The sequence below is a fragment of the Etheostoma cragini genome, chromosome 18 (genome assembly GCF_013103735.1).
Source record: "Etheostoma cragini isolate CJK2018 chromosome 18, CSU_Ecrag_1.0, whole genome shotgun sequence".
NCBI classification, from domain to species: Eukaryota; Metazoa; Chordata; class Actinopteri; order Perciformes; family Percidae; genus Etheostoma; species Etheostoma cragini.
This window is the reverse complement of record NC_048424.1, coordinates 7,542,606-7,554,214: the sequence shown is the minus strand read 5'-3', so window position 1 is coordinate 7,554,214 and position 11,609 is coordinate 7,542,606. Positions and strand designations below refer to the sequence as shown.

At 39.2% G+C, this 11,609-nt stretch overlaps 1 protein-coding gene across 2 annotated transcripts in view; it reads right to left on the bottom strand.

Moving 5' to 3' along the window:
• The window catches only part of si:dkey-12h9.6 (macoilin-1), a 14,470-nt gene extending 7,442 nt beyond the window's left edge, over nucleotides 1–7,028 (bottom strand). Inside the window, exons 1-3 of one of the 2 annotated variants that reach the window (XM_034899501.1) lie at nucleotides 6,786–7,028; nucleotides 704–845; nucleotides 469–595 (exon numbers count right to left, since the gene is read on the bottom strand). In XM_034899501.1, the coding sequence (XP_034755392.1) occupies nucleotides 469–595; nucleotides 704–823 (247 nt within the window). In that variant the 5' untranslated portion in view covers nucleotides 824–845; nucleotides 6,786–7,028. Of the gene's footprint in view, nucleotides 1–468; nucleotides 596–703; nucleotides 846–2,360; nucleotides 2,708–6,785 lie in introns of those variants that run through there. The other variant, XM_034899500.1, reaches the window with a different exon arrangement.
• Nucleotides 7,029–11,609: the final 4,581 nt, after the last annotated feature.

The window sequence follows — 11,609 nt, the reverse complement described above, 5'->3', positions numbered from 1 at the left end:
AGCTGGTATCCTGTCTATAATGGAGTGAAATGGAAATTTGTAAGTGACCCCAAACTTTTGACCGGTAGTGTACATACACAAACACAGGTAAGTAAGGTACAGATGACTAGAAAAGACATAACGCACAGTAAGAGGTGACACAGAGTAATAAATAAATAAAAATGCACAGTGCAGAATATTGTCCAGTGATGGCTCATATTGCAGAAACAGCTAGCAGTGCTACATCATGATGTTGTATTACAGAGTCTGACTGCTGCTGGAATGAAGGATCAGATGTGAGGAGATGGAAGAAGTGCTTATTCTAATAAAATCCCCTGCTAATTCAATTAAATGTTAAATAGCTCACTAAACAGGGTGCATATCAGTTAAAAACAATGCTTATTTTGTATTGAGAGGAACAGAGTTTGGCATATTTTGTCACATGTGTGGTGAAAAACAGAACAAAACAAACATAAGCTACATACTCACCTGTGTGCCATATGTAATTAAATAACACATAGGTGCTTGCCACAAAGAACAGCCAGTGCAAAGGAACAAAAATTAAACAAAAGATGTCCAGAGTGAAGGCAGCACAAACAAAAACAACACAGATGACCTGCAAGCAAAAAAACAACATTAATTTCAGTAAAAAGCACTGGATTCATTTTTTAGGATTATCATTGTCTGGGCACGCAATATGAAATCATACAGGAAGGATTCTCACCAGCCCGTGGCAGTGGAAAGTGGTGTATACGCTCCCAAAGAAGAGCCAGCACGGCCACAAGTATTCCAGTCTGAATTCAAGGATAAAATCTGCCAGCAGCACCAGCGTCCAAATCATCATAAACTTCAGGAAGGTGTACGCACTGCAAACAGACAGATGAAGTCCATCACTTTAATTATTATACATAAACCTTCAGCAGAGGGGTGTAGAATGTGAAACTAATTAATAAAAATAAAAAAATTATTCTAGGCTCTGATTCCAGTAAATAAACACAGATACAGCAAAGCCTCTTCATCCAAAGCACTAAACACACAGAAGTCAATTCAAGACTGGGAATCGGATACATGTTGCTAAACCTATAATTGAGCAGCTGCATCTTAAAATTGCAGTCCGTCCTTTCAAGTAGAGGCACTACAAAACAATGACTGTTCCCTCGTTCATTTGATCAGGCGACGACGAGCCAAACAAGAGCTGTGGTTTTCTCCTTTGTTCTGCCCGTCCATAGACTGTTATCACATCACCCCTTCTTTGTTTGGTAACCATGGCAATATTTCAGCTGGAGGAGAGAGGGAGCACCACAGCACACTATTGCCCATGCAAGTTTTAAATCTCCCTTTTGATGTCACTGATATAAAATGTATTTTAATTTATCTTGCAGGTATTTTATACTAAAAAAAAAAACTACATATGCAACAAAAAACTATATTTTATTGAAAGAGTATTCTTCATACGTTCAAATTAGGCTCATAATGTTAGCCTACTTAAAGAGCTTATTTTAATTTATCTCATTTGTATTCTAGATATAACTGCCAAATATGCAAGTTATTCCACAAAAAAACAACATTCAAGACATAGAAAGGAGAGAAATAGAGGATTACAGCATCTAAAATTCTTCCAAAAAAATTAAGATACATTTTTAATATTGCCAATAGAGTCTTTTGTTTTATTTTTTATTGTCATTGTAGCTGCCAATTACATATGGTATTCCACAATAAAATGAGCAAGAATTGTAAAGCCTAGACTATTTGATTGCATTTATTAAAAAACAAACAAATAAGACAGGGTTTGAGTTTTCAAAATAATGCAAGCTATATTAAAATGTTTTTTTTTATTTTTTTATTTACCGTCTGTTTCATGTGAAACAATGCACACTTATAACAAGTGGTTTCTGTCACCTGAGTCTTTTCTTGTCTGGAATCTGTCTAGACGCTTTCAAATTATGCTTTTTTTATGGGCAAAATCGTACGTTTTCCTTTGGCCTATTACATTTCCAGGTAATACACACATAATTCGTTAACAGTACGCATAAACTGGCCTAATTGAGGACACAGGACGCAGTGTAAAAGCAGATGTAACAACCCTGAGGAGAAGCAGGCCGACGTTAACTTGCCCTGCTGCTGATTTCTGTCTTTCTGTAAACAATGTCGGGTCAAGTAACTCGCACAACATGTCTACGCTTCTGCCTGCGCCATCAAACTGCAATGGAGTGCATTAAAGCTCAAGACTCGCAATATAAAATGTGAGACACGAGATGAAGTGATGTGGGATGTGAGGCAGACAGGTGAGCAGGATGACGACGGCTGAAATTTACACAAAGACGAGGCACCATAACAAAAGCAGCCTCCGTCAGGGCGACGCGGCTCGCAGCGCTAGCTACCTTTCAGACAGCTTCTCCGTTATTTTCAGTTTTTTCATTTTCCGTAGTCTGCTCGCGTCCACATAACGTTTCTTCATCTTATGGCTTCTACCCCCTCCGTGCTGTTTGGTTTTACACCGCAGAAGCCGCGGCGGCGGAGAAAGAAAAATGGCACTAATAAATGATGAAGATCCCTTCTTGTGGAAGAGGATGTTCAGCTCAACCTGTGATGATGTCTAGGAACGGACAGGCTCACTGCGGTTCTGCGCATGCTCAATGAATGTTGTACCTACAAGTGTTCATCGCCGGAGGGGAGCAGAACAACACACTGTTCAAACTGTATTTAATATGTATTCATTAACTATATAACATAGTAACAATAATAATTTTGCCAGCAGCTTCACAAATGTACACTTTAAAATAATGTCAAGTAGCCCAATAATAAATGATAATAATAGTAATGTATACTTTATTAGTCCCACAAGGGGAAATTACAATTTACACTCTGTTGAACTCCACACACATTAGTACCTATACATGCACTAATGCAGAGATGTCAGACTAATTGGTTGTTTGGTGCCTTGCTCAAGAGCACCTTGGCAGTGCCCAAGAGGAGGGTGCCCAGGAGGTGAACTGGCACCTCTCCAGCTACCAGTCCACCACCATACTTTGGTCCGTACTTTGAACCAACTCCCTACTGACTGATCTACTGCCACCCCAAATGCAACAATAAAACTAACAATGTATAATCTAGTTTAAATATAACGTTTTTAACATGTGTACATATCATCATCATTGTCAATTAGGCCTATCAAAGCATGCTGCATAAAATAAACACAGAGATATTGTGGATATAGCAAGATATAAAACAAGCTACAAACAAGTTCAAACATGTAGTGCAATACGATGTGTTAAAATAATAGAGTAGTACAAATATGAATGTATATGAGAATGTATAAATAAAATTGAAGTCTAGAAGAAGCGTTAAGTGTACGTTGTGCCACAGCAGCAGTAGAATTGCGTGGTTTCCTGCAGATATTTGTCGATAGGATTAAGATGCAAATAAGCAGACAGGGTTTATCGACCATTAAAGTCAAGTATGTCATCACTTGATGTACACAGTGTATGTGTGTTAAATTAGCATATCATCGCATTACATATATTACATTTTTCATGTATTTTCTTGTTTTACCATAACATTGTATATGTTCTGTGTTTCCACTGACTGCAAAACAAATTTCACCTTGAGGAGAATGCATCGGGGCAAAAATCAGCGGACCCAAATACAGTCAACCCAGGCAGACAGCAGATTCGGAGGCTGAAGGGACGGCTTCCAGATATTGCAGCAAGCCCATAAGGATGCTGGACTATTATGAGATCATTAGGCTAGTAGCAGGACAGTCTGATAACCAGATATCTTTAAAAAATAGTTATGAACTACGATAATGTATATGTAAATAAATGACACGTTACATCAGTCAGTTTCATTAAAAGATACTTAGCATTGAAGCATGTGTCTGATTACTGAACAGGTAAAATAGCCTTAAGTATTAAACCAGAGATTAGAAAGGAAATTTACTTTGGTGCAACACCTCTCTGCACAAACACTGCCTCTCCGGGGCAGGTGCCCTTTGATTGTACGGTGTAAACTTATAAAGAGGAAGAAGAACGCATTTGAATGGGTGGACTTGGCAAGAGTGGGGAGGAAATGTTAATTCCATTTGGATTTCCTAAAGCTGAGCCAAGAAACCGTTTAAAAACTTCAATGCTTGCTGTGTCAAGACTACTAATATTGTGTCATCCTTTTTTTCCTAAATCTTTAATATCCAAGCTTTAAGCGATTTCAATCCATACTTTATTTGAACTTGGAAAAAAGGCAGGAACAATAATGAATTGTTGCTGGGGAGTGAAACATTGGGCCCTGGACCAGTGCCCAATCTAGAAAGCTAACAATGGGGTGGCAAAGGGGTAGCAAGAGATCTTTGAAGGTGGCAGGGGAAGATAGTACACGGGAACCCCCATATGTAAACGCATTGCTATGCCCTACTATGCCCCGCAACACCCTGTCACGCCTTGAACTGCCGTCTCTGTGTCCCAACCGGCAGCGGCAGATGGCTGCCCACCAAGAACCTGGGTCTGTCTGAGGTTTCTGCCCCAAAAGGTTTTTCCTTGCCATTGTTGCACCAAATGTTTGCTGTTGGGGGAATTGTTGAGTCTTTGTTTTTATATTATTTTTTTATTATATTGTAATGTTTTAAATTATAGAGTGTAGTCTAGACCTACACGATCTGTAAAGTGTCTTGTAAAGAGTGAACTCTTGTTGCGATCTGATAATATAAATACAATTTAACTGAAATTAAATTAAGAGGCTTGACCACATTTACTGATACAAACAGAATAGAAAACAGAAAACAATGTTACATATTTTATCAGTAAGTATGATCAAACAAATTATAAGATAAACTGTAAAACATCATTAGATAATCTATGTACAGTATAAGTAAATCGTTACATATCTAACCCTATAACATATACAACAGAATATGAAGAAACAGAAAAAACTATTGTAATGCAATTTACATGGAAGGATAATATAAACAAACCGTATGGTCCAGGGGTAACTGCAGGCCTCTTTCTTCCTGCCATCTTCATCTGCCTCCACCTGGTCCCTCTCTGCTTCTCCCTCTCTTTAAATCTGCAGCCTCTTCTTCATCTTCCTCTCCTTCTTTGGTCTTCTCCTGCTCTGACCCGCCTGGTCAGTACTTCCTTCTCCTTCATTTCCCTCCTTCTCTTCCTCCTGTGCACTACTCAGAATCCTCTTTTGCTAGGAGTGCTGGGGGACTTCCTTTAAAACACTGAGCTCCTCGCTCCTCTATCTTTCCATTTGTGTGCATCCATGTCCCAGAAATGCTTGTTACTAACCTAGCTCTGGGGAGTTATTCCCTGGAGTCCTTATGTTTTTTTTTGCCTAGCATGTTTCCTTGGATTAGGGTGGCACCAAATTCATGTTTGCAGCTGTCGCAGTGGTCCTACTGCATGCCCTGCTACGTCCTTCTACACCCTGCTTTGCTCTGCTGTGCCCTGCTACACCCTGCTTTGCTCTGCTGTGCCCTGCTACATCCTATAATGCCCTGCAGTGCCCAGTTATACTACTACAGGTACTATTTGTAGTCAATGTTGCATAATCTTTTACTAGGACTGTTATGCCACTATTTATCACACTCCCAACCGCCACCTTCAGACACCGCCTACCAAGAGCCTGGGTCTCTCCGAGGTTTCTTCCTAAAAGGGAATTTTTTCCTCAAAAGGTATGAGAACCACTGTTCTACAGGGCTAAAAAGTCTGGGATGTTTTGCATTCTTCTAACAACAGGCATTTGTAGGGGGGTTTAGGCATTAAGGCATGTCTTAAACAAAACTATTTTATGATATTTATTATATATGCTATTTTCTAACCAACTTAACTTTCCCCATTCATTTGCTGTAATAAATTATTATATTACATTATAATAGATGTTGTTGGCAAGGCTATACAACTGCATCCATAAATACAGGCACACACAGTATGCATACATATAGTAGTGGTTGAAACTTTTTTATTCCTCCGCCATCAGGATATTAAATTCAGAAAGTAGCTAATTGAAATAGGATTCTTGTCAACAGCTTACGTGATAAAGTATGGAACAACGGCTATTTAATATTTTATTCTTTCTAGTATTGTTATTTGTCATGATACACTGAAATCAGTTTGTCTGATTTGTGCTGGACCTGACATTTTCGATGTTGACCTTAAAAAAACAAAAAAAACAAATAAGGCCACTGAAAGTGTGTTCCCATCCAACGGCTTTAAAATGAAGTAAAACCTGTGTGTAATGATGCCACATGCTGTTTTGCAGTTAAATTTGTATGTGGAATTGATTTAATACATTTTATGGTGTAGTAATGTGATGTAAGTAAGTTCCACCCATACAGCTTTGATGTATCTAAAAGCTAACATTAGAGTAACATTTGTAAGTAAGATTTATGATGTAAATAAGTTTTGCATATCCTGGGTGCTAAGCCCCCGTCTTTCAATCCTAGTGATGTCCCTGGATTAATTGTTAGTTTCAATGTTTCATGGAGCTTGAGAACATAGTGGCAGTTTCTTTTTACAAGTACAGTTTTTTGAATACCAAAGTTAGTGGGGCAGCTGGAAGGCAGCTGGGGGGGAAAGGCCCTACAGTGGGGGGACAGCTGCGCCCCCTTGCCCCCTGCGCCCCCTGTAGATCCACCCCTGCCTCAGACATGCAGAGTAGTTTTTAAAGTTGTTTAAAGTTGTCATTATTGGTGGCAGAATGAGCCCTCTATACCAAAGTTGTCCTTAGTCAAGTCAGGCAGGCTGCAACTTTTCTTACAAAATGCTAGATTTTGCTTAAAAAAATTATTTAAAAACAATAAAACTACTTACCCACATCTGAGGCTAAGACAGTGTGCCTCTCCTCAGGGGTCAGCCACACACATTCTGGCTACACAGCAAGCTCCTGGTTCAAGTAAGGCTGTGGTTGTATAATGCACTCGGTCTACATTTGAGAAGGACAGATGGCTCTACAGGCTCTGCTTGTTGGAATTTATCCAGACTGGAGTTTTTTTTTGTTACGAGTTGTTTCTGGGTTTCCACTCTGCACTTACAGAAGAGGTTGTTTTCATTTTGGTTAATATAAAATAAACATTAAATTTCCTATCACCACATTTTCACACACAGTGCTATTGTCTTTAAATTAGCGCAGCTTCATGTGATAGCCAACTTCTTTCATTTAAAATAAACACTTGGCTGTAGTCTGTGGTCTTGTCTGCATGCCAATGAGCCTCACTCTTAATACCATAGCATTATGGATTCATACAAAAGTCTGAGCACATGTTTCTGATCTGTTACTAGTGCAAGCCCCATGAGGTTAACTAAGAAGATAGATGAGAGCACTACCTGAAGGGAGCAGACGGAGGGGGGCGGGGGTGTGTTATTCACCCAGCATAGGCGAGATAACGAGATGAGTTTTTCCTCTGCCACTCCGTCCAGCGATAGCAGAGGTCTTCTGGCTTGGCCAAGCTTGATAAGCCCAGCTGTGTCATCCTGTGGGGGTTATCAACTCCGGCAGCGAGCCTCAACAGTTGGTCCCAAGGCCAGAGAATGTTTATGACTTTGGCGTCAGTTTGTCGTACTTCAAAGGAGACTATGTAGTATGGCTAAAACTGACTAATGACTTTTCACATTATCTGCATTGTTGACTTTACATCCATCCTCATTGAGACTTGGTGAATCTTGCAAATTGGATTTTCTGCCGCAAAGATTGGCCAGCTTTGCAGACACGTCATCTAAACTCACTCGGGCTGAGTTAAAATCTGATATGTTAACACAGTTTACTACTGCTCCGCCAGACAGCTCTCTGCATGTCTAGTGAGAAAGAAAGTAATCAAGGGCGGAGGATACATTTCCCTTCCTATTTCTTTCAACTAAATAGTATTACGAAAGAAAGAAAATAGGAAAAGAGAAAGAGATAGTCAAGAACAAGTAAATAACACACACAAAAAACAAAAAACATTTTTTTAGGCAGGAAGACACTGGTAGATCAGTTACATCAGTCTGTCCGGGCTGAAGACAGCTCGTTTAGTCTGAGCTGTTATCTCGCCACATCACAGTCACTTTGGATTAGAAACAGGATGCTGAAAAAAAGAGCTCACTCCATTTAAATCGGACTAAAGATCTTAGCGCTCAGTGCAAACTGTATTTGATTTACTATGTTCAACTGATTTTAAAAGCAAGATTTAACATTCCATTACACTAGGTCAGCTAGCCCTTGAAAATAAGCTCTCAACACGACCTGAATTATAATGGTTTTCCCCTCTTTGATACTTCTGCCTTCGTCTTGGAAGAAGACGGTAAAGCTCAACAAGCAATAATCTCTTATTGACTTTCATTCATATTTTTTTGAAAGATAGATCCTATGGACCGGAAGTAGAAGGGCATGACTTCTGCGCTCTATAAAAAAAAAAGAGTTGTCCAATGTAGATGTCCTTGACTGGGTACAGGGTTGGATTAAAGTGTATATTCTAGCGACCCATGCCAGCACAGCACACAGTCAGCCATCTTTGATTTTACATGGTTTGTTTTGACGGTAATGGATCAGGTTTTAGTTACTTTACACTCACCTAACATGGATATGTGTGCTTATGAGTCACTAAAAAGATTGCCTACTATTACCAGGTAAATTTGTTCTGTTAACTCCCATTCTAACGTCTGCGTGACTGAAACAACGGTCCTGAATCAAGGCTATAGGTCTCATACTCTAGACTGTTTTGAAGTGTCACCTGTGAGAAGTGGGCTCCTGCCCACTGAGGCTACACAAACATTCAGACCTCCTTCTAATGAAAGGAGAGCAGCTTCCTTCCTTTCATTGAGTGCATTAAGACACAGCACAACAAAACTTGCTAACAGGTTCGTCAGCTCGCCTCTTAAGCTTTCATCACAAATACAGGAACATTGCAGCCCCAACGTCAAACTAAAGCCCACTGGAAACAGATCTACTCAACCACACGCTAAAGCATCGATAGATCACTTTCCATGATAAAGGCCTGAAGGAAGGAGGATTGTAGCCATGGCAAACACTTTATTCCTAATCTGTATGTGGTAGCTGGTTCTATAGTAACCACACACTTCCCTATATTGTCCTGAGAAGCTAATAGCATATGGACTGCGTGCACAATATGGGGCTTTTGTGTGTCCTGTGCTTCCTAGCATAGGCGTCAATTTATGTTTTCATTCATGGGTGCTCACGGCGCACGCCGTATAAACAAAAAAACAAAAAAAGTAGTCAAAACAATTTTGCATTTCAGATTAAATGGACAGCGGCCAACTCAATAAAGCCGTAAAGTATCTTTCAACTCAGGACAGCACCACTTCTCACAAATATAGACAGGATTGGAGATGAAAAGTTTACCTGACACATAACCTCAATCAGCTTTGTGGGAAATTAAGAATCAATGGAGCAGGGGACTGACAGCGACATAACCAATCACACTATGACAAACACTCCAATAAGTACTTTATCAGACCGTAAGAATGTGTCCCAGGCCAAGATAGGAAACTAACAAACAATGTAAAGATCAACAAGCCACTGATAGACATGTTCAAATTTGATTCATTCAATAAATTATTGTTCTTTTTATTAAATCCACCAGCCATTTTCATATTATACAATTTGCAGCATCCTGAGCCTTTTTGGTGAGGTATAGGAAAACTCGGCCTAGAGTAATTTTATTCTCCCCAAAACAAGATTCCTTTTTATTTTTAAAGAAAAACTTTGCAACTTTCATTGTTTCTTGCAACTTCATTGCAACAAAAATACAGAAAGACGTTACAACTTTTAGTGCAATTCTTCACAAAAGATCCGGCAAAATCAGGTATTTTTTATATTGCAACAATATCCAAATACGGCCGCAAAATCCTGTAGGGACTGCTTAGTGTGGTTATTGTTTCATTAGCTACCGTGATGGCTGAGAGTTCAACTAGTGGCCAAAGCCTGAGCTCTCCCAGCACACCCAGCTAAATAAAACAGGACTGGTTCACGTCAGCCATCAGCAGACGGGTGTTGTTCTTTCTCCAAGCCGCTGCCTATTTGATGGCTATTCTCACTCAATAACCCTCCAGCAAATGCACGTTACACAAACATTTGGAGAGGGGTCCCATGGCAGCAGTGGAGGAAATGGTTAAAGTGGGTGTAGTCGCATCCCAAACACAATGTAGTGCAAAAGATTAATTCACACACAACTAAAACTGTGAAAACATAAAAAATCAATTGACTTCAGAACTCAAGTAATAGTATGCAGTTGTGAAGTAGCATCTAATCTATTTTTGTTGAGACAACAGAGGTGTATTGATTCAGTCAAGGGTTCTTTACAGTAGGGTTAATGCACAATTCAGGGCTCATGTATTGATACACATGACTTTTTTTATTAAGTTGGAAGGAAACCAAAATTAATAAAATTGTGTTTTTTTCCTTTACAAAGTGACACTTTCTAATTGGCTACCTTTATAAACAGTTTATAATTAAAACTAATGGCTTTGTTCATTAACAACAATTCAAATTAGTAATAAATCTTTAAAGTCATTATTAAGAACCCATTTTAAATGTGTATAATTACGTAAACATAAAAGCAATATTTTTCTCTTTTATTGTTTGTTCAACTGCTCCCTTTTTTAATTTGATATTTAATTCAATTAATAATGTTACTTGGGCAATGTCATCATCGCCATGCCAACAGACAATGCAGACTTCAACAATATATTGTGCCATGATATAATGTTATACCCATACAGGGTGGAATTCTTCAACTTCAAGGCAACCACATCTCGTGCCGTGCTTAGAACACATTTCTGATCGGAAACTCAATGCTTTCTTATTCTCAGAGACACCTTTTGTTTTTTCAAAGATTGGCTTCTGTGCCTCACGCAAACTTCCTTAAGAACTCTTCTATTTATTATTTCTGTATGGAAATATTTGTGAATTGATGTCTGGGAAAAATGCAATAACTGTATATACGCCCTCACGTATCTTGCATGTGAGCATGTTATTTTCTCCAGAGCTCTGTTCTCTGTAGTCTTCTGGCTATTTTTTCCCACTCCTGAATTATAAATACGCCCCACGGGTCTTTACATCTGCTTATTGCTGCTGCCACAGTAATCTGACACAGACGTTTGCCGGGCTTGACATTTTTACTGAAGATGGGGAGAACATTCCTTTTTCTCATCTGTTAAATCTGTTTGCCATTAGCCGTGTCAGACAGATGCATCGACGACATTCATAAGCTTCACTCAGGAATGGCTTGGTCATGCAAGGGTCAATAGCTCACGGTTCATTATTTAAGTGGCAGCCAACGCACTCATGCTACAGGAGTTATGTGACATGGGAGAAGAAGTTTGAAAGGGCAAAGTTCAGGACTGGGTTGCATCAGCGTTTGTTGATTCATAAATGCCCCGTTTTCACTAGTACGTTGCAGTTCTACCTGTCCTCAACTTGTTTCACTCTTTTTCAGTTATCCCTTTGCAAAGGTTGTGGATAGTGCCGGGTACTTTTTTTTTAGTACCACCTTGGTCAAGGTTCCAAGCTAGCTGAGCCTATTCTAGGAATGAAACACATTTTTTAGTAAGCCAAATTATTATTATATTAACTCGAACAACCAATCTTTTGTAAATGTGGATAAAAGAAATGTTGTTTATATTTGTATACATGTTGAAATC